This window comes from Falco cherrug, chromosome 9, assembly GCF_023634085.1.
Source record: "Falco cherrug isolate bFalChe1 chromosome 9, bFalChe1.pri, whole genome shotgun sequence".
In the NCBI taxonomy this organism is placed as follows: domain Eukaryota; kingdom Metazoa; phylum Chordata; class Aves; order Falconiformes; family Falconidae; genus Falco; species Falco cherrug.
This window is the reverse complement of record NC_073705.1, coordinates 41192635-41218863: the sequence shown is the minus strand read 5'-3', so window position 1 is coordinate 41218863 and position 26229 is coordinate 41192635. Positions and strand designations below refer to the sequence as shown.

The following is a 26229-nucleotide window of genomic DNA, read 5'->3' as shown; positions in this document are numbered from 1 at the left end:
GCGATCATCTACAGACTTGCAGTACTGACTTCATGAGACTTCCTTGATGGGTCCTTCACAGACATCTCCAGTTACCTTACCTTTTTTGCATAATAGCTTTAAAAAGTGTGTTAACTAAAAGGCAGGTGTTAGCAACAAGTGAGTAATAGAAGAGGAGGCATTTATCTGAAATCAGCCATTTCAGCCCACAGAAAGGGTAAGAGAATATGTGAAAAGGCTAATGGTGATCATCCTGCTAACATGGGTGACATTCACGGACACTGCTGCTGCTTCAACAGAGAGGTACTGTACAACTTCCAGCTCTGTCATCACCCTCCTGTGTTTCATTTTGGATTTGCAACTGCAGTATGCAGAAGTTAAACACCCAGTGAAAACAGCTCTTTGCTGTGGGGTGGCCTGTGTACTTTAAGTAGGTGTTGATGATTCTACTTCTCACTTCGTTGATTAAATAAGTCACTTCATCTTAAAATTGTAGAAACCTCAGCTGAATTTTGCTGAGATGAGCCTGTGTGCCATTACATACTTTCACAGAGGTAGAGCACAAGTTTGAAGAATGGAAAAGGTTATTCCCAGGGTCTTCAGCAGCTCTTAGCTCAGAATACTGTGTTCAAAATTAGCACTATATTTGCCCTCATTCTTTTATAGCATCCTGATTTTGCAACGAACCATAATCATTCGACTGATTTGCCAACAAAATGATTGTTCTTCAGGGGGTTTTTGGTGTTGGTTGTTTTGAAAGGCAGCCTGTAATTAAGATGAATACATGTACATTGCGAATGTTTAGTTATGGTAGAGATGGGTTTGTTATAAAACAACAACAACAAAAAAAAACCCCAAAAATTACCTAGCTGCAAATCCTTGCAGTTGTTTAGTTTAGAAGTTTAAGTCAATTTATGGAAGTCTGTGTTTACTGTCTTTAGAGCTTGATCATGACATTGGAATGTATTTTGGAAAAAAAGACCCTATAAAATGAAATCCACATTTACGGGTAAGGAATACAGAGCACTTAGGATCAGCAGTGAGACTACAGTATCTCTTTGAAGTGTAGTGGAGTACTTGCCAGTGCCGTTTTGGGTTTAGAAGGTAGTGAATGGATACACTCGGTAAGTTCTAACACTGTAACAGCCCTGGACTGCACACCGTGACTTTTGTGAAAATGTGGACCATGATATCCCAATGACAGCAGTCAGAAGATTAGACTAGATACGAAGCACTTCATTTAAAATAAAACTTTATAATATAAAGTCAAGTCTCCTAAGTCATTTCTTTTATGCTGTGCTGCATGTGAGTAATCTCAGTGACTCATCTAGCCTCTGACATACTGCAGCCATCAACATTCCCAGCCACGAGTGTTGCCCTTCATAAAGGAAATATCCTATTTTTGGTATGGCAATGTCCTCAGTTTTAAAGCATTTTCCTCTTTTAAAGTGCTCAGACAATTAATGCCTCATGCATGTATTCAACAATAGTTGCCTAGCAACCATCAGAAATATTCGGGAGAGCAAAGGAAGCAGAGATGAATGAGCAGAAACATCAGCTCCCATTTCAGGTGAGCTGGAGAAGGCATCAGGGCTGTGCTGACTGTTGGGGTCTAAACATGAGTATCCATGAAAATTGGACAATCCCAGAGTAGCAAATTCAGGCTCCAGCTTGCACCTCAGTCAGATCCAGAGAGGAGGCAAGTCAGGCAGCCAGAAGCCGTTGCAGGAGGTTGCAGTCAGTTGGGCTTTCTTAGTTTCAGAAGCCTAGACCGAAACGATGTAACAATGGTTAAAATAAATTACAGGATGTCAACAAACACTCCTTCATGGCTAAGGAAAGGTTTGCCACCTTGTGTCCTATTCCACCTGCAGCTAAAGGATGGGAGAAGTTGCTGCTTCCTTTGGTGGAGGTTTTCAAGCATGGGTCTAAGCGCCAGGCAAACCCCTTGCATGGGGCTTGGCTCCAGCCCTTCCTTTGCATTGCCACCTGTTTCCCACTACTTCTTGTTTTGCATTTTAATTCTGGCATAACTTTTACCTCACAGGAGGTTTTCGCACTCTTCTGAGTCAATTCCTTGATGCCTTTTTTAGAACTGGAAGATGCCATTTGAATGAAATGGAAATCTCTTCACAGTAACAGCCCACAGCCGCTATGTGTCTGTTTGGATTTTGCTCTTTTTTTTTTTTCCCCTTTATTTTTTAATCACAAAAGTTGATATGAAATGCTTGGTCTAGAGTTGGAAGGACTGAACTTTATCATGCTGCGCTGACATAATCTTGGGGACAACTATGCCACAGCAGTGCTAGTGCAGCAATGTCCTGTGCCTGTCCCTTTCTCTGGACAAGGTTTGTGCTGCTCCACAGTCTCTCCAGTGGCTGTACCATGGCAGTGGCTCAGGGTGCTCAGCGCTCGGTGCTCAGCATGGTGGAGCATGGCAGCACAGGGCTCTGGGACCCGTGGTTCAGTGGGATGCACTTTAGTATAAAACCATTTGAGACAAAAGAGTTTTGGTGGGTAGAAGTATTTTCAGTTGACTTCTTTTAATTAGACGTGTTAGAATTAAAGAGCCTGATAGTTGCCTGTTAGTGTTGCTCCAGACTTTTTTGACTGCCTGCCCTGCTTTGAAGAAAATGATGAAATTCTGACATTTTCCTGTTGGGTAGAAAAATCAGATTTATGACCATCTCAACTTCAAAGGTAAAGGTTAAGAGCAAGATTATGATCTCCTTTCCACTCATGTAAATCCACAGGAGTCAATTACTTTGGATTGACAGTGATGTGATTTAGATCAGAATCTGGCATTAAAGCTTTTTGGGGTTTGCTTCTATACCCATCGACTTCAGTGCCACTTGACTGCCGTCTCTTTGCTTTTGGTACGTGGTGGTGGTATTTGCATGTGGAAGTGCCTCAGGGGCCCCACATAATACATTGGTTCACTAGCTTTAGTGGGTTTTTTTAGATTAGATGTTAAAATGTTGAAATCAAAATATGTAGGGGGTGGTTGGGAAGTAGCAGACGCACAATGGTAATCAGAATAATGATTTTTGAGGTTGGTATCTCATGACTTAGAGCTGAAAAAAATCCCTTACATATCTTGGAAGTCTGAGGCTTTTACTCTTTCTGATTATAAAAGGCATTTATTTCTGGCCTTGATGGCTGATGAGATATCAAACTTAAAATATGCCATGATCCTATAGTCTAGTAGTGCTATCTGGCACTGGTCAGTGACTAAATATAGCCAGTTTTGAACTGCTGTGATAAACCTGGAAATAATGTTCAGCAGAAAATTCTCAGACAATTCCATAGACAAATGTGGAATATGAAATGACTTTTCTGGATTGCATCTGGTTGTAGTGTGTATGCTGTTGTGCCCTGTCTCTCATCCCCGTGTTTTCCAACTGCTATCCTACAAATGCTTTGTGGTACGGATAAATCTTAACTGAAGCATCTCAGTGGTTCGTGTTGGTTCATGCTAAAGCAACAAATAACATAAAGAGTTTTTAAATCCCAGCTATTTCACGCATTCCTTTTGGCTTTGTAAACCATTTTGCTTTGTTTTTATGAAAAGAAGGTGTATTTAAAAAAAAAACAATACATGCATTTCCAAAAATCACTGATTGTCTTCAAACGAACATAGTCCAGAGACATGCAGATTCTTGCATTGTATTACGGGATTAGTGGTATTCATCTGTCATGCATAATGTAAAGGTGATATTCAGAGGAGGAAAAGAACCTTTTGGAAAAGATTATTTTTTTTTTTTTTAATGACATACATTTGTTTTCTTTTTATTTCTTTTTCAATTCATATATAATTCTACCAGGCTATGTTTAATTTCAAGATGGTGTCTTTGCTAGAATGATAATCAAATATAATGTTTTCCACAACCTCTTCATATGCATTACTGCATAAAGCTTGTGTAACAGTTTATTATTATAAAATTAGTATAGCATAGCATAGAGCAAACTGGGCCCCTGGCCAGATGAACTAGACAATGAATAGTTATATAAGGTTTTGAAGCACATGTATTAGAACACAAGCGCCCTGTATTTTCTTCTCAATTGTCTGCTGTTTGTTAATGTTTCCCTTTCAACGTGATTGCATCTCAATTTAATAGCACTTGCCATTTCAGGGTTTACTGTGCCAGCACTCGCATAGTTACATCCCCTCTGTGCTGCAAAGCCTGCATGTATATTAAAACTGAACTAGGCATGGTTAGCTAATGGGTACTTCGAGAGATACGCACTTATAGAATTAAGTGATGTATGTAATTGTTAATTTTGTGTTAACAAGTTTGAAAAATGTGTTTCACCAATAATTGTAATGCTCCGTTCTGTGCAAAGTGTGACATTTTAATTCTTGTTGAACAGTTTCCTACCTCTGCTCTGTATTTTCATGGCAGGGTATTATTTTGCAATCAAGATAAAAGCATTATTTATTAGAGTTCTAAAATATTACATTACTGGAAGTTTTAAGCTGCAGATCAATCTCCTGTTTCATAAAAGCATTGCATTGATTTTATTTTTTTTAATTGGTCTTTGAATTTAAACTTAAGTTCCACATTATGGATTGTGTATGATTCCAGAAGCAGAGGGATGTTTTAGTGGAGACGATGCAGTTTTAAAGGCAACGATGTACCTGTCACAGAACTGTGGGAAAGGCTTGTGTTTGGCATATGCAGCTTTGGGACTGTCAGATCCCAGCCTGCTGCATTTTTGGCACAGGGAGCCCATTGACTTGGGCTGTGGGAAACCTACATTCAGCACTGTCGGTCCTTGTGTCTTTTTCTGCGCCTCCAAAGGAACTTCTGTTAGAGACTTTGCGTCTTTAGGAGTCAAATAACAACTCTTCCATGCTTTCAGTAGTGGAGGACAGTCTTTCCACGGCAAGAGGGTGCTCAGCAGCCTCTGGCTGCAGCAGCCCAGGCGTTGCCCAGTGGAAGAGTGACACTTGCACCTGGCTTCATGGTGCTGGATTTATTTGCTTTCTGTGTATAATCCAAACAGCCCAGAATTCTGGCTTCCCCCCACTCCCCATTGCTTCAGTCCTGCTGTTCCTCAGTTTCTTGTGCCAGGTGCTCACCTTTTGACCCACTTTGCCGCTTGGTCCCATCCCCGTGCTCATCCTGGTCCCTCTTTGTTAGGCCAGGATAATGCCATTTTCTCGTGGCAGCCCTTGGTTGTTCATTCATGCCATGGCAGATGTGAGGCCAAAGCCTACCTATTACTCCCTCTTGCAGAGAATGAGTTAATTCTTCCATCCTTAGTAGGCCTAAATATGAAATTGCATAGAACAGGGCTTAGTTTTTCCTCCAGCTAACAGGGACTTCATTTTCGCATTCTGTGTCATCTCATCTGCAGAGTCTGACCTTGTGCAGACTTACTGGTTACCAACCAGCAAGGGAGAGCAATTGAAAAGGGGGACCACTGCCATTCCCCAGAGTTCAGGAGCGGCTGTGGTTAGGATTTGACTTCCCAATAAAGTAAGATTTTCTCATTTGCCAGTAAAGATAAAGGAAGGGCAGGGTGGGAGGAGCATAACAGGCTCAAAACACAATAAAAATAGCAAAGGAAACAAACAGTTTGTGCCTAATTTGAAACCAACTGATCTCCATGGTGATTGCAACAAATGTGTGCTATGTTTGTTTAGTGAAGACAAAGGTTAGAAAAAGGAGTTCACCCACCATGCTAGACACTTTCAGTGAACAGAGTAGGAGAGCTGGTACCTTCCTGATCTTTGAGAGGCCATGTGAAGGTGCCAAGGGGAATTCAGGGAATAAACTCATTGAAACTCCAGGGGATTCTAGTGTCTTTTCTTCCTCATGCATCTTCAGGAAAATCAACCTTTATAGGTTTCCTGAAGTTTTTTTTCCAACAGTGCTGTTCTGTGGAAAGAAGAGTCCATAGCAGTGTGGCTTCAGACAAAAACAGCATAGTAGAAGACATTCAGAAACCAGGCAATAAGCTTGAAACCCTGGATAAATAATAGGACTAATATACTTGCCACAGTCAATAATAGGACTGTAACTTCCCAAAACTCTTGATTGGCATTGTCTCCAAGTAATTCCTTATGTGAAATAGAAGCCTGAGATAAAATTTCAGCCTTAATTTACAGACACTTGAGACAGAGGGAGAAGTAAGCGCATTAATCCTTACTAAAGAAGAAATTCTTGTTCGTGGTAGTCTAAAGTACTGTCATGTGATGAGTCAGAAAGTTTTTATTGTTCACGTCTTCAGAGGTCAGGCCTACTGAGTTTTGGCATGCAGATGGAGCGGATAGCATTTGCAGATCAACGCATCTCCTTTTGCTGAGGCCATAGACATGGAAAGCTTCCTATTTGCAGTAGCTGTGTGCACATTTCTCTTTTTTAAATATGAATTTGAGAGAGGGGATGATTATACTTTTGAAATCCTTAGTCATAATGAAAAGATCTCCAGAGGTAGCTGATGAAGACATTAAGACTGTATGTTACACAATGTCAAGATTTAGAGTTTCTTGAGTAAATATTGACCAATTTGACCTTTGCTTTTCCTCAGTCAATATTTATCTCTTGGGACAATGAATCTTCATATTCACGTTAGCTGAAGTCCAAGTCTACTTAATAGCGTCCTTGGAAAGCCAGGAGAGGTGCTGATTTGTCTTGTTGCTGCTTTTATCTGTTTAAAGTTAGGTATACAGGAGGTTTGGCCACTCATGTCACTTTGTCAGTTTTCCTAAACAAAGCAGCATCAGGTCATGGCTAGTGGGTAGACTTCTAGGAAACACCCAGATCCAGAAGCAGGCAGAGCGGGTGAATCTGGGAGTGAAGCAATCCCTTTATTGGAAATGAGGGTGAGGATTTCCATACAATGTCAAAGCCCTTCCAGATGCTATCAGGAGGAGGGGACTGGCTGGGATTAGTCAATAAAATTCTTGCTGTGTATTTCATGAGGCAGAAAAAAGAAGGTTCTGAACCTCCCACAGTCTTCCAGCAGCCTAATCCCACAGAGCACAACAGCAGGTATCGTGCAGAACTAAAAGGCATAGCCCAGGAGACCAAGGTCTACGGGCAAAGGGGACAGTGGCTTGCCAGGGGTCCCACCCTTGCCCTGAGATACAGGTCTGGGAGCAGGTGAGCCCCAACACAGCCCGATGGTGCTGGGCTCAGCAGCCGGTTGCATCCCTGTTGCAATGGTCTTTTACAGGTCAGTATTAAAGTTACTCCCCAGCCCGTGCTCCCTGCTGCTGGGCTTGTTATGTCACCCTGGCTTGGGAGCTGGGCTTGGAAATCCTATAAGTTTCCTGTGACTTGAGAGCCAGGGTTTCGTCACTGAGAGCGCAGAGCGAACAGCATAGCCGTGACCAAGCCCTGTCAAATAGTACTGTAATACCCTCTTTACTACTTCTGTAGCAATTTCAGTGTTTCAGAGCCCTGGCTTGGGTTGAAGCTGAGAGACAGCCTTCCCCTGGGAAGTGGGGATGCTGGGGCAGCCCATGCAGCTGGAGCCACTGGGTCAGGGTCCCCGGGCAGGGGTCCTGGCACCTCCCTGCTGCTTCCTTGCCTGGCTGTGCCATGTCTCCTCTTCACAGTGTTCCATTGGGTGGGATAACTGGGTGCTGCTGGCAAAAGCCTCTTGTCACTAACAGGGTCAACACTTTGGGGTAGAAAGTGCAATTCCTGGGCTTGTGTGTGCTATGCTGTGAGAGCCAGAGCAACTGGAAAGTGCTATTCAGGCGGTGGAAAAAGGCGGTGCCTCACAAATATCTGCTTATGCAAATCAAATCATTTGTCTTTTCAAATGTTCGTTTTGCCTTTTCCCTGATTATATTTTCTAAATTGCCATATGTACTTCTTGTGATATTTCAGTCTTGTCAAATTATGAAGAGAAAGCCTTATAATTAACGTAGGATATATACCAAATAAAGTAACGTTTGGCATTTTTACTGTGTAATCAGTCAATAATATTACAGGTGGCCTGTAAGTTTTAAAAAAAAAAAAGTCTAACTTGTCTTTGTAATCTTATAACTATCAAAGGTATTTGTTTGGGGAAAAGGCATTGAGAAAGAAGAGTATTTTGAAATTGCACAATTACAGTTAAAAAACCAAAGCATGCAACGTGATGCGTTTCTGAAGAGCACGCAGTTTAATTTTATAGTAACAGCATTTTAAGAACGCTGATGGTACACGGGAAAGAAGTGAATAATTCTTACTGCAAAACCCTGATGGTTTGGTGTATTCAAAATGTTAAGACTTAATCAGGCCTGGATTTCTCTTAGGAAAAACAGGACATTCGGAAAAAAAAAAAAAAAAAAAAAGCCAGCTGAAGCAGTAGTGATTTATCAAAGCAGCACTCGAATGAAATAAAGGCTTGGCATCATTGCGTAGGATAGGCTGGAAAATGCATTTATGTTTTCATGTACCTTTTTTTTTTTTTCTTGATGTGCCTGATTGACTTGTTTTAATACCGGTGTTATTTACATTTCAGGGATGGGCCTCTATTATGCAGGAAATTGTCCAAACCCCTACAGCTGTATTTTAAATTGAAACGATTTTTTTTTATGAAGTGATTGTGCAGACTTAATTTAGTAATCTATTATTAAATTTATAGTTTCAGGCTGTATAAAGTCTTTATATAGAATGAAAATGGGCACATATGAAGATCTAGGCTATATATACACCTGGTCCTGTATATTAAATCTTTTACATATGTTGTCCATTTTCAGAAACAAATAAACTGCTGCTTTTGAAAACTCAGCTTCTCTTCCATATTAGGGAATTCTGCAGACTCCCTATGTTCCTTAGCTTCAGTATAATGCTAAATCAGTTTGTACATTAGTCTATTTTTAGTTATGAATGAACTTTATGGAGTGCAGCGCGCAGAGTGATTTCAGAGATTCTTGCTCATAAAACCCGTGTGTCATGCGCCGCAATTACAGCAGTAAACATTATGCAAGCTCTGGGCTTCCAGGGGCCCAAGCCTTAAAATTTCCAGGAGGGAAAAGCATCCCCCCCACCCCCCACCCCACCCCTCGCCCTTTTATGTGAAATATTACACGTATAGTAAATCTCATTGCATGAAATCAGGTTAAATTTTGTGACCTTGGCCGCTGCGAGCGGCGGGCGGGCTGCCTGGCATGGCAGCTGGGTGACACTAGAGGGCAACTGAGAGTTTTCTTTAAACCAACCAAGCTGGAGATGGTTTTAATATCAACTAAGTGTTTAAACTCGGTAAGGATTTATTTTCCTGTCTGCAGATTTCGCATATGTAACCTCTGAGTTTCCACTGACAGCAAATAATAATGCAACTGAAGTTCTTCTGGGGGAAAATACAGCGGGAGCGGGTCGGAAGGCTGCTTTTGCCCAAATAAGGCTTTTTTTGCAGACCCCATGTGTTAGATAATGATCAACTGACAGTCGGTCATGAGTTAATAATGCTGGATGCTGAAATATGCATACCATGTGGTATACAACAGTTCTGCGGGGAGAGACAAACACAGCTATAATTAGACATCTGAAACACAAGGAAGTGTGTAAATTGTTTAATAGTCCCTCCACTTAATTCACTCAGATAATTTCCTAAGAACCAGTATTGACTACAAAAGAATATTGCAGCCAACTTCATAGTTAGTTTAAACCCTGCTCTGCTCAGATAAATTAATGAATACAGCTTGGTTTTATTTGGGTTTTTCTGAGTGCTAGAGATTTACTGGGGCTGTAATGCAGAGACGGATTCAATTCTGTTTGTGTTGATGTTTGAGATGATTACACCGAGTTCACAGGGTTTGCACTCGTTTAAACTGGGCACACGATCTTACCACTGGGACTTTAAAAACACCATTTTGGGGGTCTTTTGGTGGTTACACAGATTCCCTTTCTACTCGTACACAACCTGTCAAAGTTACCGGAGTTCCACCGCCATGTTGTACCTGTGAAAAAGTGCAGATCGCTCCTCAGCACCCAAGCATTAATGCACTGTATCAGCTGTATGCAAGTCCCCAGGGCTTTGTCCCAAGCTTTCTGAGGAAGCAGAGTTATTCCTGAACCTTTTTACGGCTGCGTGTGCTGCAACAGGGTGCCTGGCAAGCCAGCTGCTGCTGTTGAATTTGGTGATGACCCAGAGATGTGAATGGGAGCAGGGCTTAGGCTACGGCTGCTGCTCCTGTCTCCACCTAAGGCACTGTATCGTCCTTGTCGTGGTGGCAGCTGAATGTAGGCATCAAGGTGGGAGCTTAGTCTTTGGTTTCTGCATGTCATTTTGCTAATATGTTCATGCATTGATTATGCGTAACGAATTTTGATTACTTTGCAGTGCAGTGATCAAGTGCAAAGAAAAAAAGATGAAAGAAAATTGTAATATTCTTACACTAAAAAAAAATACTTCTTATATAATCAGTTACAAATTAGAAATGCAAGAGATCTAAGTAATAAATTTGTCATTTTCACATTGTACACAACTGGATGATCATTGCTTCCTACCTGCTGTTGTCATTCCCAAAAGCAAGGTTTCAGCAAAATATCCATTTTATGCTTCTTGCATGAATTTCTGCCCGTTCAGATTCATGCACAGTGTCCATCCTTTATCAGTCAATTAGCCCATCTCATCTGTCTATCTACGTCGCTATGACTGACTACGTATCTATTGTATTTCTGAGGTATGTAGGTCACGTCTCCATTGGGTACTGCTGACTCTGCTAGACAGCAATTTCACGAACACTGGCTTTTACTGGAGAGAAAGGGAAGCATTGCAAGGAAGGCTGCCTTAAGATTTGCCTTTCATTTTCTAAAGCCCTCTAATGGGAAGACTACCATGGGTGTTCTGCTGAGTTTTGATGAGATAGGCTGACTTGCATGGGTTTGCTGTGCATTTTCACTTCTCGATGCCGTGTTTGCACTGCTTTTGTCTTAGCTATCACATAATCTGTTTGTGCCTGCTCACTCTTTCCTCTCTTTGCTTTTTTTTCTTTCTTTCTTTCTTTTTTTTTTTTTTTTTTTTACCCCAAACTACTCTGAGAAGTCAGACATGCACTTGGGTACACGTCTACAGAAACTGAAGCCCCTTACTGCCAGGGCCTGTGACCTTTGGAGGTGGAGGGCTTCGAGGCTGGAGAGGTTGACTGCAGATTTCTGAGGGAAAGGGAAACTTATGAACACATGTCCGATCCTGTGATGCCGCCCAAGCACGCGGTGTTTCATGATGAGATGTGATGATTTCTTTGTTCAGGGCTTGAATGCTTCCTTCCCGTTAGTGACAGAGGGAGTCATGCTGGCTTGGTTGTGTTCAATGTTTAATGCAGGCTCAGCCTCAAAGATGTGAATAGCCCCAGTGAGGTCATCAGAGGTCTTTGCATGCTCCAGGTCTTTATGAGTTAGGCATGTATTTTGCTGAATCAAGGCTACAGCTCTTCCATGTTCCTTGCCCTGCATAACACAGTGCTTTACTGTATTTGATCCTATACTTATGCAGTTTTTCACCAGAAGAACCACTGAGTCATCTAATCTGGTATGAACCCCAAGTAGTGGCTCATCAGCCAAAATTACTGGCAAATGCTTTCATCCAGTTCACCACCTTCTTTCTGAGGAAGGGAAACAGCTGTTCGAGCGAGGACCACAGCCAGACAGCTGGATGCCTCCTCTCTGCAGCCAGCCAGGCTGCTGCAGCTGCCCGCAGTGGAGAGGCTCTCCTAGCAGCAGCCTGGACCCAGCCCTCACTGTGGCTGAGGCGGACCCCCTGCTCCAGTCTGATATCTTGACAAAGACCCTCAAATTGCATGCATTTCTTCCTGCACTGCACACCAACTTGTGTCTGGCTCAGGCTTTTCCTGAAAAGGTCTTCTGAAAGCTGGTTGCACACATGCCTGCATATACTGGCATAGAAAAAGTATGTGAACTGCAGTGCCTAGGCATGCCTGCATATGCCTCCCCACTTCTGAGTACCAGCTTTTTCTCACCTTTGAGGCACTCATTACCTGGTGAAGTCACTTCTCAGTCATTTTTGCTCAAACCCTGCACAGTTTGAGTTATTCAGACCTCCTCCTTGAAGGCAGACCTTCTTTTGGCCACATCATCTTCTTATCAGGGTATGTTGAATTTCCAGTGGGGGATGGCCTGTGAAGTGTCATTCTTCACTTGGTCAGTGGGACTGGTAGTCCTTGCTCATAGGTTTCATGCAGGAGCTATACTGAAGAGCACTGTATTTGCACGGTCCATTTTTCCCTCTGATTACTCATTTGTATGACTCAGTGTTAGCATTGTGCCAGTCTTTGTGTCAGTGTGAATCTTGTTGTCAGGGACCTTATATTTATTTCACTGACAAAAATGTTGAATACTAGCAAGGCTAAGAGCAACCCCTGTGGAATCCCACCAGAGATATTTTCATTTGATAAAAATTCCCCACTGATGGCTGCTTTTAGCTCTATTATTTAGCCAGTTCTTAATCCATTTAATATATGCTTGAATAAAATTACATAGTGCTGTTTTTTAGTCAAAGTGTTATCTAGTATTAAATCAGCTGTCTTACTGAAATGCAGGTAAGTTCCACGCATGCAGATAGTTTCTGTAACCAAGCTTATAGTTTTGAAGTATGAAATAAGGTGCTTTGTTTGTTTTTCTTTTCTGTTGTTTTAAGATCTGGTTTCTGTAAAACCAAGTCAACTGACTGGCTTTAATTATATTCTTTTGCAAACATATTATCTGGCTTCTTCGCAAATATGGAACAAATATTTACCAAACACCTCTGCCTCTTTTTTGAATCATTAATAACAATCCTGTCATCTGTAGCCAGTAATAGGCCTACACTACATTTTTATTATTAATATTATTTTAAATTGCTCTAAGTTCTACTTGACTGTCACATATTTGTCAGGCATAGATTTTTCTCTGAGGTCTTCAGCTTCCCTTTTGAATTCACCGCACTACATACTTTCTAACACATGTATAGATTGTGTAAAAAAAAAAACAAACAACCTCTTTCCATTTTTTTAAAACTCAGATTAGTTAGCAGGACATAAAAAAGCCCAAATCAAGCAAAAGTCTTAACTTATAGCCATGCTGAAATGAAGAAAACAAGACTCCCAAGCCTCATCCTGAATCTTGTCCTCGTCTTCCATGGAAACACAAAACCATTACATTTTTGGCATAATTGGCCAATCTGATATTTGCAATGACTCTTAACTTTTCTATTAAAAGCAGTGCTAGTTTAAACTGTAATCCATGAAAAATACTACCTTTCTGCTTTTTTCAGAGATTGTCTGGTCAGGAGGGGGGTCAAAACAACAGTCTGCAGCAAGTCATATGTCTCCACATTAATCCACACAAGGAAGTGTCTGTTTCACTTATTTCCAAATGAGGAATGTTTTCTTTAGAGAGGTAGCAAATTGATTTTCCCCACATGGAGCATGGGATATCTCATTTCCAAAACAAAACTTTCAGAAACAGCTACACAAGTCCGCTCTTTCTCCATGTGGGTTAGAAAGCAGCGTGGGTCCTTAGTGTTCACTGCTCTATTCTGGAGTTTCCAGGTCAGGTCTGGCATGTGCAGTTACAAAGAAGAGAATAAACAAGTGTTTGTGTTTAGAAAAAGTCTGGTAAAAACAGTTTCAATATTTGAATTGTTTTATGTGGATCTTGAGTAAGCAAGGGGGGGGTGTTTGTGAAGAGACTATGTGACCTCCAGAGCTCAATGAGAGCTTCACTTCCCAGTAGGTGCTCATCACTGACTTCCATAGGTGTACTTAAGATCCTGTAGAAAGTTTCCCCAAGTTCAGTTGGTACTGTTGTTTCTTAAACAAAGGTCTGTTATTTTAGTACAGTCTGACCTTTTGCGTTACTTTCCAGCCACTTTAATTTCTGAGCCTTTGATGCAATACTAGGTTGTCTGCAGCTTGTTTCTCTTCACCAGTTCTGCTCAGTGTGCCTGGGTGATAAATGCCCCAGGCCCTCCTCGGACCCTGTTTCCAGGAGGCAGAAGCTTTTAAATAAACTTTGAGGGGTGAAAGGAAAATAAATGAAATGTAAGATCCTGAACTCAGGATGCAGAAAAGGGAATGAGGTGAAGGAGAGAAAACAAAGAGATGGAGGCAATGAGGAAATCAAGGAAGCAGCTGGGACTCCAGAACAGTATGTGAGATTAGCTAACCTTTGAACAGTTTTTGAAACTGTGCTTAAATATAGCAATATGCTTTTCTTAACTTTCAGATATTACAGAATGCCAGAAGCCCCCTAGAGGGGTAAGTGTTAAAACCATTAAAACTGTTAACTTTCTATTCATTACTTTTTAAAAGGTGCAACATGTAAGCATGTTTTTCAGCCAAGAGCAAACTTTTGCCAGGCTGCTTTACGGGTGTCCTAAGCAACCAGCTATTTGCCACCTGCTAGCAGGCATGGTCAGTTCATGGATTTTCTGGAGATTTGGGACCATTCTTCTCACCTTGACTTTGATGGCCAGGTACCTCCATATGCCACCTCCAGCTTCTGTTTGGCACCTGAATCATGAATAGCTCTGTGATCTGACACATCCTGCTATTTCCACCTGCCTAAGAGGGCAAGTCTCCTAATCTTTTCTGTATCTACTGATGGTTTTGCAGCTTAGGGCCAAGCATTCTGGTATCACAGCTTTTGTGCGTGTGTGTGAAAATGGGAAGATGTATGAAAGACTGGCACAGTGCAAAAGGATTCTGTGAGGAGACGTTCTGCAAGGTGTCCTACAGGGAGGAGAGACGATCCATTTAGCAGGTGCACTGCAGCTTGCCTCATGCAAGCACACTTCTCTTCTGAACCCAGCACCACAATACGTCCTTGTTTATTAACTTCTTGTACCTTTCAGTGCTCCACCTTAATCCCGGCTTTGTGATTACCTCCCTCTGATGTGCTCCCACCGCTCATGTTTAGAGCTCACCTGACTGTATAAGCCCACCCTAAACGTAGACCCAGATCTTCCATTGGCCCTTCTTTGCTGATGGCCCTGGACATTTCTACAAGTTCAGTTGGGGTTTTTATACTCTTGCAGGTGGCAAAATGCTATTGTTCCTTCCTTTATCATTCCACAGGAGAGAAACATGGTCACAAAAACAATGGGCAGACAGAATCTGGTTGGCAGCGTAAGTTGTAAGCACATTGGCAACGCTGAGCAGCTGTCCCGGTACATTCCCTCAGTGAAATACAGCAGTGGCCGGCCAGCCTTTTCCTTTTCCTTTTTTCTTGTTTCTTCCACTTTTTAAGTGTTTCTGAGGAACTGGAGTACCAGCAAGTCAGAATCAAAAGTCATATCAGGAAATAGTTAGGCAGATCAGAGAGGCCTGGAAAAGGCAAGAACTTTGATCATGGGCATTACAATTGCTTAGGTGTTCTCTAGAGTAAGTAAGGTGGAGCAAGCTAGAAAAAGGTACATGTTTTAGGCGTGAGGACAGTACTGTTTACTTACATGGTTTGTTGAGCAGCCAACAAGGTCCAAGGTTATTTTGGACTCAGCATGAGTAAGTGATCCAGGTATGACAAATGAGGTAATGCATTCCAGGCTCATTAAAAACTCTTGGCCATACCACTGATTTTGACAAAGTGCCAGCATAGCTTGACCTCAGCTGTGTGAAGGCCACTATTTTTTTTTTTAACACCCTCCCTGTGATAACACATCTTTTACATCAGCCAAAATATGTGCATCTAGACAACAGTGTTACGGGGAGGGCTGGATTTATGGGACTTCCAATGATAAGCAGACTCCTAAACCAGAGATAATTCTACTTTAACTTGCTGAAGTCAGGTACCCCAAAACCACAGCCTTTGTCTTTTTATTAATTTGTGCATCTAGGGGTGGCTGTGTGCACATCGTATATTGTATGCTTGGCATGGATGTGGCTTAAGTGAGGCTGACTTGATTAAGAGGGAGATGGTGAGTCCAGCAATCACTTCGTATTACTGGGGATGTATTTAAAGAAAGTGGCTGGTGGAGGTGCTCTCTTCTTGTGGCAGCTTACACCTTCCACCATATATAGTATTTAATCATGGCTGACCTCGGCAGCTCCCGTTCTTGGGTAGTTCTCTTTCACCTGCATAGAACTTGCCATCCTTGGGTTTAACCCAGAGCTGGGAGTTGTACTAGGTGTCGAGGCCTGGAAATGGCCATTTCCCATGTCCTGCTGAGCAGACGCTGTTCCTGAAAGTTGGGTGGCTGGGGTGATAGTAGCAGGACAGCAGTGGCCACAACCTTAAGAATCTTCTGAGTGGGTGAGCAGTATAGCTGTCTCCTTTCTGGCTCTCTCCCAGTCACCTACAATATCCTGATACTTGCACAAGCTGATGAGAGTGCTGGAGGGGAGGATGTAATTTTTGAGCAATTATGCTGTTCTATGGCGTCATGAATAGAGAGGACCTCTAACTTCAAGCAAACATCTAGCTGGTCTGAGCAGCGTTAACCCCGAGCTCCTCTCTTTTCTGTGTGGCTCTTTTGTTTTGTGGGTCAGAGCCTGCTACTGAGCTTATCGCCAACACCTGGTTTTTAATTCTCTGCTGCAGGTGCCTCTGCGTTGTCCTTTTTTGGTTATGGTGGTCCATAGGCAGCTCACAGGAACAGGCTTTGGGCTTCAGGATCACCAGGTCAGCTTCTTCCTGGGGTACATTTTAGTCAGTAAAGATTTGCCAGTCTACAGATAATCTAACTCCCTGTGCCATGCATAACACAGGGTTTGCATTTAACCTCTCAGGTGTGACAGTTTGTAATAAAAACATGTAAGGCATCACTGGTGTTTTGGCGTCGAAGAGCTTAGCCACAGTTTGGGGCGGAGGAGGCAAGGAACAAGTTTCCATCTAGGAAGAATAAAAGAGTGATTAAATCTTAATTTCAGATTACTGAGGGCAGTTACATTACATTAAGGGACCAAGTGCTTTTGGATTTTTTAAAGGCAGGTGTTTCTGTGAGAGGATTTGCACAGAGGAGGTGGCAGTGGCAGCTTCTACACCTCACCTTCCCTTTCAGTCCCTGCTCCTGAAGACCATGGCTGTGTGCTCCTCCTTTTGCTCTCTTGCAGGCAGAGAAGGAGCTTTTAGGGAGCCCAAGGGATGTTGGCCAGGAGCTCAGCGTGCCTGTGGCCAGCAAACGTCATTTCCCCTACCCAGACAGAAAAAGCTGAGGGCATTGCTCGTCCCCTCCCTCTCATCCCAGAGCCACGTGCAGGCGAAGGAACAGCTCCGTAGGAGGATTGTGACAGCCTCCTCCTGCACCCTGTTGCTATAGCACACCAGAGACTGGCCCAGCATGGGGCAGCTGGCTGTGGCCCAGGCGGGTGTGGGAAGTGTGTGATTCAAAACGAGACCTCTCCTGCCAGGCAGTGCAGGAGGAGCAGGCTGGGGGCACACCTCCTGCCTCTCTCCTCTCTGTCTCCCAATCTCCCTCTCTTACTCCATTGGCTGAGGCACAAGCTGTTCCATCTTCCCTTTTCTCCTGCCCAGCTGCCTTGTGTTCCACTCCATCACAAGTTAACTTCTCATGGTCTTCCAAGAAATACTGATCCCTCATGTTGAGTGCAAGCAGCAGTCTCTGATTTGCAGTGACTACCCATCTCAAGACGACACCCAGGGACCCTTTCAAACATGGAGGGGAGATTCCTATAAATAAATTCCTATTAAGTAATTTTCTTTTCCTTGAAAATTCACAACAGAGACGGCAGTAAGATATATTCCAGAATGGGAAGAGTTGTTAAGATATGGTTGTCATCATGGCTTGTGTAACTGTTGATGGTCATGACCTACCCATTTCACATGCTTTCACTTAATCATGAGCACAAGACTTTTACCACCAAGTATTAGTCAGCTGAAAAACTTAAGTCCACACCACATGCATACTAGTTAATAATCACACCTTTTGTTCTTTATAGTTACAAATGCTTGCACTTGAATTAGATCTTCGTCCTTGTTGGATTCTTGCTTGATTCCTTGTGCAACCCTGTGTTGCAGCCTCGGCATCCCCTGCAGCAGTGGGTAGCATTGCAAGCTGCAGTGGTTGCATTGCGTAGCCAGCTGGGTTGGTGGGGTCTGAGGGACAGCTTTGTTTAAATAACACCCACTGGATCTGCTGCTCAGGGAAACAGGGAGGCAACATGCTGATGTAAAACTGGCATCCTAGGAGTGCTGAAATGGTCCTTCTGAACTCCTGTTGATGGGTAAAGGTAGCAGGCACAGTGGTGACAGGGATGGGAAAGATAACCAGTGCAAGGTGGGAAGCATGCCCTCGTGCTCCTCAAGCTCTCTGAACATGAGGCCAACAGTTCCGAGCAGCCCATCAAGGCTCTCAGTGGACATTTCAGTAGCCGAGTACATCAGGAAGCAAAAAGAAAGGAAGGAAGGGAAAAAACCCACAACTGGCAAAAGCAAACGTGTTTTCAAATGCACAGGAGAGAAACTATTTAAACTAGTATTGTGTTGTATCTTTCATACTCTTGTTTCAGGCACTTAGATTAAAGAGGTGGCAAATAAATGCAAACTTTTTTCTGTACTTATTTAATCAATTTTTTACTTTAATATGCTTTGCTTATGTTCTCACCTTCTGGGAACGTACAAGTTATCAGGTCTCACTGCCACAAATGCTTTCAGAAAATGAATTTGAAAACCATATGCACAAACATGTGAAGAAATCAGGTGGTTATGCAGAAGTCCTTTTCCACCAGAAAGCAGAAAAAACCATGGGATATCCACTTAGCTGTCCAGTAAGTGAACATCCAATGTCATCAGGAAAACTGACTGGGACTAAGACACAACATGTGTGTAAAATTGCTTTAAAATAATTATGAATAACAAATTCAGGAAATCTGCAGTGTGCTCATGAATATATCATAAATGAAACAAAAAATATCAAAAAACCTAAAACAAGTATGTGACTTGTAAATTACTTCTTCAGTCCTAGTCATATTTCCTAGCTCAAGAGAACAAAATTGATATAGCTGAAATACAAATAATCTTTGAATAATGCATTTATTTATAATGATTTAGGGAGCAAATGTTAATGGCCTTGTTTCAAGTGTGACTGGAACTATTTCAAATGTTTTCTTTCACGCAGTAGATACTAGAGGCAAGGACCTTCTCTTCTGGTATGAATTCCTATTGCTGCTTTCTTGTTAATTGTGTGTCTGATCTGGAATGGCTTCAAGTGATTTAAAGTCATATCGTGGGGTGTGTGGGATGGTCCTGGTGTGTGCTGCAGACAGACCTTCCCGGCTGTAGCTCCTGAGCCACGGGGAGAATGCAAATACCCCATTTCATTGTGGGTTTGTGCCAGTTCGGCTGTGGAAGGCTCCAATTCAAACAGTGTTTATATGCAAGCTCAATATACCTGGAATTTAGGAACAAATGCCTTCTTGCTTTTAAAGCTTTTAGCAAAACATTAGGAGTGCTTTATAGTGTGATACAAAGTACAGTGCCAAAAGTCAGGATAACAAGTATGTTTGGAAAACACTGAGCCTTAAACTAGTTTCTTTATTTATTAAAAAAAAAAAAAAAAGAAAAGAAAAAGTAATTCATATGCAAGTGTATTTGATCCTAGCTGAACCACTTCTCTCTCTGGCTGTTGGTTGGACCAGGTCAGGGGGTCCATTCATTTGAAAGTTAACATTTTAATGTGTGTGCCAGGGTGCAGTAAATTGAGGGAACATTTCTATTTTCTTCTGTACCTTTTTAAAGAAGGTGCTGGGACTAAGCCTGGTCGAGGATCTGTCCATCCCATCCAGGTCATATGCAAAAAAAAGTAGGCATCAGGAAGACATCAAAGGGACAGGGATGAGCGGGGTTTATAAATAAGGCAGGGTGGCGTGGCTGGGGCTGGCAGTCTGGCAGCTGGCGCTGGAGTCCTCGGAGCTCATCCCACGCTCCCGCCGAGTCGCTCATCTCTGTTTATATGAGTAATGGAACGGCTGGGGGAGGGGATTTGTAAGCACGGAGCAAATACTCTTAGTGTTCATTTTGTGTAAGACTGACATCCACACCAAGTCGAGACTTCCAGCGACGTAGTGTGCAGTCACATGCTGTAGCATTCATGAGTACAGATATAAATCAGGCAGATGTTTGTCGACTGGAATGGGTAATAATTTCTTTCTCTCTTTGTTTGATTTTGCATGTTAGCCTCAGATGACAATTTCAGAATTGATTTCTGCAGTACTTTTCAATAAGCAGAGTGTGCTTCACTGGAGATAGATGGAGAGAAACATATTTTTATATAGACACAAATATGAACTTACACACATACGCACATGCATATGCATATGTATATATATATATATATATATAGGATGTGTCTTTTAGACTTTTGGTTTTAAACCCACGGCTTTTCTTTTTCTCTGAACAGACCAAATATGACACTGTTACTCAAACTATAAAATCAAATTAGCACCCTTTATTGTGTTTGCAAACTAATTAAAATGTAAAATGTCCTGAAACCACTGGCTTACTGTGTGACAAATGTAAGATTAGAAACAATTAGAAGGCACTCAAGAGGTTTGTGGTGTTTGGATTTCTGACATTGTTCTAATCATCCCTTTAAGTAATGAAAACAATGGTTACCTAGAAATTAAAGGTTTAAAGGAAATTATATTCTTTGGTACAGTCATTAGTTAATGATTGTTTATCATTTTAAATGTTACCATAGTAGTCAAAGGCTGATTTTTAAATCTGAAAGCAGGCAGGACACATAATAATGAGCAAACATCTGCTTCATCTATTATTTCTATATGTGATCATAATTTATATTGTAATACTGCTATTGAAAGATGAGTCTGATATTTTTTATGATGATCCATCTCCCGTTCTACATATGGCTCAGCACGGTTAGGATTTAGTCACTGTGTTATTTCAGAGCTGTTTTATCTTAAGATTGGACAAAACTGAAAGTGATTCATGTTAATTTATATGTGTAGTGTGTAACCCTTATGAAACAATCAATCACTTATTTCAGTACTTGTCAACTTCCAGAACTAGTTGTTAAGGGGGTTTTTTGATCCATTTCAGGACTCGGGTATTTTTTTTTTTTATTATTTAACTTTTTTAGAAGAACTTTGACAAGAATGACAGCATATATAAACATTTCTTGGAGCTGTAAGGAGTTTCAATATTTTAGAACATTTCCAAAACCAGATGTTTCCCAAAGTTGGAAATAGTAGTTAGTACTCTTACTTGAAGATTAGAAATAATAAATGCAGCAGGGTGATTAATGCAAAGTTACCTATTAATATTCTAGTTTCTTCTTTTTTGTACCATGGAGAAATATTTGTGCTTTCTCTCCAAGTCCTTCCGAGACCAGTGTTTGACTTTATATTAATTAGTTATGTGAAAGAAGAATAGATTTGCCTTGGGGGATAGTCTATAGAAACTTATAGTGTGTCAAGATGTAACCCATGGAGGATGGGAATCTCGTAATAAGCATTTACTGTAGACAGATGTGTACATTTCTGTGACTGATTGTAGTGGAATTATTTATTATGCTTTCAGCTGTTAAGAATCTAGTATAAGACAATGTGCTCAAGTTGTTCTCCATTAATTTTCAGCGCCAAATCTTAAAGGCAGACCGCGCAAAAAGAAGCCTTGCCCACAGAGAAGAGATTCATTAAATGGCATTAAGGATTCCAACAATAATTCTGAAAGCAAAGCTGTTGCCAAGGTAAATCACTTAATAATACTCTTTTCAGTACACTCTCCTTTTTTAGGTACAGCCCTGCCTTTGTTTCCCAGCATGCTGTTTCAAATTTAGAATGTAACTTATTTTCTTGGAGAGATTAATGTATTTTTTTCAACAGTTTTGTTCTTCACTTTAAATCATGTCTGTGTTCAAAGTTACCAGCAACTATAATCACCTAACAACCTAATGCTATCAGCTTTTTGGTAACTGGTAGTGCTTAAGCTTTCTTGGCATCTAGTGTTAGTTTTCACATTCTGTGACACACAAACATAGTTTGTGACAGTATCTTAGAATTAAAAATAAACCTGGGAGCAGCTCACCCTGTTACAATGTACTTCTAAATATAAGTTTGAAGATAAACAGACTATGAAACAAGAGCCCCTTTAGTAATGGTTTCTAAGAAGCACACACAAACGACATTACCCTGATGTTAAATCTCAACTTATTTTAAATTAGGAAAAAAAAAAGATAAAGGCAGAAATTCAGTATGAAATCTTAAAAAAAAATAAATTCTGGGCTGTTTCTTTAAAACTTAGTGCTGAGCTGTGTGTTCCAGGGTTTGTTGAATAGTGCATGCTTTTACAGAGTCTTCTGTATGTGCTGCAGTGCTTAGCCCATACTGCAAGTAAAAATCGGATCACTGATTTGTGTTTATAGACTTAATCTTTTAGATATTTATGGATTTATATCTTTTCCTTAAAATATTTTAAAATGGAGCTTCTGTAGTGTAATTTATATCCTATTTTCTATGTTGTCTTGAGAGGTTTTAAATAGGAATTTGGTTTTCTCTTTAAAAAAAAAAGCAGCACAAATGGCTCCTTTCAAGATGATTTAATTTGAAACTGTAAAATGCAAAGATGGGAAATTACTTAGAGCAGTACTTGTCGATTTTTATCTGAGGCAAAACTTTGTCACTGTGATACTTTTGAGCTAAACAGCTAAACAGGTTTGCATAGACTGAAGTTTTAGGCCAACTCCTCCTGAATCCATTGTTTCAATAAATTAGATGGATGTGTATCTGAAAAACGCTTCCATTGTTGTGACCATCTCTTTAGGAAATACAGTGAATCTATAGATCCATTTGTGTTGGTATTGTTGTACACAGTGAATGTCCTGGGAGATTAGGAGGTTAAAGAGGTCAAGTGGAAGTGTTCTGCTCTCAGTTTCTCATAGGAAGGCAAATTAAATTCCACCTCATCCTCCTCCTCCCTAGGAGTTCAGTTAAATTTGTGCCTTCTGTTGATGACGATAAAAGAGGCTGAAGTTCATGATGAAGCTCTGCCCTTAAGTCACTGTTTCTCTTCTTTTTGTGCCCTATTGTGCTCAGTTGGAGTCTGTACTATCGTATTAGACAGGCATGGTAAAAGGCGTTGGAGCCTGGTGTGTTGAGTTGCGGGGTCCTGCCAGATACTATAGAGTTTGCCTGAATGTTTTTGCTCTGTGGAAGAACGTGCAAAATCCGCGGTGTGAAAATGTCTCAATTTGCCTCAATTCCCCCTTCCCCCAAGCCATTTTTCATGTTAAAATGTTACCAACAAACTGTGGCATGGACGGTGTTGTCACAGCACCCTGGACTGTAGCACAAGTAGTTTTGCCTCATCAGCACCTGATACATAGGTATTAGATAATTTGAAACAACAGTAACACTTCACGCCAAATTGTTTATCCTCTCTGTTTATATTTGGGTTCACTCTACTACTCAAATGGGAGGATATTTCAGATAAGAAGTAATTCTCTCTATTTATCTAGTCATACTGTGCTCATCATTGTGCAGATATTAATAGCATTAATTATCTTGGCCAGCTTAATTTCATTATAAATAATAGACACGCTCGTGATATGTCCTTGCATATAGTCACACTGACTTTGCTGTGGCTCTTCACATCAATCTGTGTGTCTCAGGGCTGTGGCTATACTTCAATAAGAGGAGGACAGTGAATCAGAAACCCTCTACAGCAGTTGTATTGCACTTTATACAGACCCTGCCTATGGGTTTCTGGGGAAGGAGGGGAAATGTATTGGGGAAGAGGGGTCCACCTACTGTCTTCTCATGGTTGGGAACAGGTGGGATGTAGAGTCATCATCTTAGGCCCCATGTTGGGCTTCACCATCAGTTTTCCTCCTCTGTCCGTGCTCCATCTCTGACTAGTGCTGACAATGGGATCATGGAGAGCAGGGTTGAACACTGCTAGTGTAAACAGGACAAATCCACTTGTGTCAGATGCTAAAACAATTTGCAGTGATCCTGGTCATATTCCTGTTCCAGCTAAAATCCCTTTTGACCAGAAGTTGTGCCTTCATCATCAGATCATGGCACCCAGTGCCTGGCAGCAGCCTCATTTCTCGGGTGGTGGGGTGACAGCTCTGACGGAAACGCAGTGCTTGTATGGTTTGGGTTGGGAAGTGGCAGGAGTGACATTCTATGTTTTTGAAACTATGGTTTTGAGCCTGGCAAGACAAACACAAGCCACATGGTTATAATGACTTGCTGAATTTCATGTTCTCGGCTGCTGATGTCTAGAGAGCTTTGTTCCTTCTTACAACTTAGGTGTCTTGTGGCATGTTTACCTGGAACCATCAGCAGATTGTTTGTAGGCTTTTACTGTTCCCTGACACAGAAGAGTGTTTGGTTGGGTAGGAGCAGCTCTGACTAAATTCCAGTGTAAGTGGCTTGTTAAAAACAGTGTGATAACAGGAAAGACGATGTGGTCCTGGACCTGCAGGTGCTGCCAAGGGAAATGGGTCTTCCATGTACCACTTCTTGCTTTTGATCTCCTTGCTGGTCACTGCATGCATTTTGGTACCTCCTGGGGAAGATCCCACAGGTGTTCCCTCCCAGGCTGGGAATGTAAAAATCACAGGAATATGAGGCCATCTACTGGGGCAGGATCAGCTCTCCTGGAGAGGCATATATCAGGCTCTTCTCTCTGAACGCTCCCAGGACTCTGGAGGCTTTCATACTTTACATGTCATCAGTGCTGGACAGGCTTTTGGGTCTTGCAGGCTCCAGCACGACCCTCATCGGACCTGCTTCATGCAGCCAAAGAGTATTCCCGTTCAAAGTATGCAGAAATGCACTGTAAGGCTTTCTAAAACTGGCTGATCTGACCATTTCAAAGAGCTGAAAGGATTAACATGTTAGACATGAAAATTGTCCCCAAATGAATCTGCTCGTTACATCTCCTAGTGCAAATGCTGAAGTAAATCTCTCACTTCATTTGTACAGCAAGATCTGGGAAAATAGTTTAAAAGTTGCCAGGAGGTGCTTTTCCTGTGGCCACAGGTGGCCTGGCATGCTCTCAGACCTGGAGATTTATTCCGAGCACCTCCGCCATTATCTGATTGAAACTTTAAAGTGGAGATCTGTAGTGGTCTGTGTTGTGTGTGACCTCTGGCAGGAGAAGACAAACACACGGGTGTGTGTTCACCAGCCGTTTGGTCATGGATCACATGCTTCTGACGGAACACACAGTGGGAGGCAGTCAGATGTTCCCAGAGGCCATCGCAGTACACCTCAGCCTATCCATGCTGTGATGCTGGGTTGCCTGTCAGGGCCTTAGCCCTCCGTTTCATTTTGGAAGTGTTACATGACTCACACTGAGGCTACAATGAAAGAGCTTTAACTCCTCCTGTGGAAACTGAACTCTCCCTTCGTAACGGAGTCATTCAGGCTTTTTGAGCAGACCAGAAAAGCGAGCAGAGCCAAGCAAAACTCCACGTTCAGGACCTTCCTCCAGATCTTTGCCCTCTAGGAAGATTCAAAATCAGGTTTTGAGAGAGAAGGGCAATTTGTGGTGCCTGGTGAAAATCTGGCATTGCTGTCAGTGACTTTGATACACTTATGCTGGATTTACACCGGTGTTACCCAGCATGGCATTTGGCCCTTTTGGTTCTTGTTAATAATTTGTCATTCATCTGTACCTCCTGTCAGATGGTAGGGAGGTTCCAAAAGTGAGGCTTGTGCCTTGAACGCTGAGCAGATGAAGCACTGCAGCCTTCATCAAAGCTTTGCTGAACCTGACGCTGCTTGGAGTCCATCCATTGCATTTTGGCACTTTTGAGTTCCACAGGCACTTTGACCTCGCTTCTCTGTACACTGGAGAGAAGGAGGTTGTGTGTAACATGGGTTTTTCTCACTCCTGATGGCTTTTTTAATGTTACTTTCTTTGTTTCTTTTTGTCTTCTTGGGAGTTAACATCCCTTGCCATTAGTTCGCTTGCATAGCAGTGAGCTTTGATTTCATTTAGCATTCATGCCCAGGCTGTCTTTGCAAACATAGTTCTGAATTGTTCAGTTTGAAAAAGAAAATCCGTTAAGAAGATTGATAGATTGACTTTACCTAGCAAGTGGGTGACAAAACTGATTTTATTTTTTTTTCCCAGGTCCAGTGAATATGTTCCATGTTTTAGCTTGCAACAGATTTGCAGCTCAAATTAAAAATCTAAATTTATTGAAATCATGGGTTCATATTGGGACTGCTAACCCAGTCTTTGGTATAGCATTGAAAACTATGACAATGTAATCTAAGCTTTATAAGGGGAAGCTGTTAAATAATTTTGCGAGGAGCCGAAGTAAAAAAGTCAAGGGATTACAGCTCTGAACTGAAAAGTGGATGAGGAA

General features: G+C 41.7%; 1 protein-coding gene across 4 annotated transcripts in view; it reads left to right on the top strand.

The window, feature by feature from the left end:
- ARID5B (AT-rich interaction domain 5B) overlaps window positions 1–26229 on the top strand; it is a 123943-nt gene that overhangs the window by 63051 nt on the left and 34663 nt on the right. For 3 of the 4 annotated variants that reach the window (XM_055719631.1, XM_055719633.1, XM_055719630.1), the window contains one exon: window positions 21479–21591. In XM_055719631.1, coding sequence (XP_055575606.1) covers window positions 21479–21591 — 113 coding nt within the window. Of the gene's footprint in view, window positions 1–19914; window positions 20020–21478; window positions 21592–26229 lie in introns of those variants that run through there. The other variant, XM_055719634.1, reaches the window with a different exon arrangement.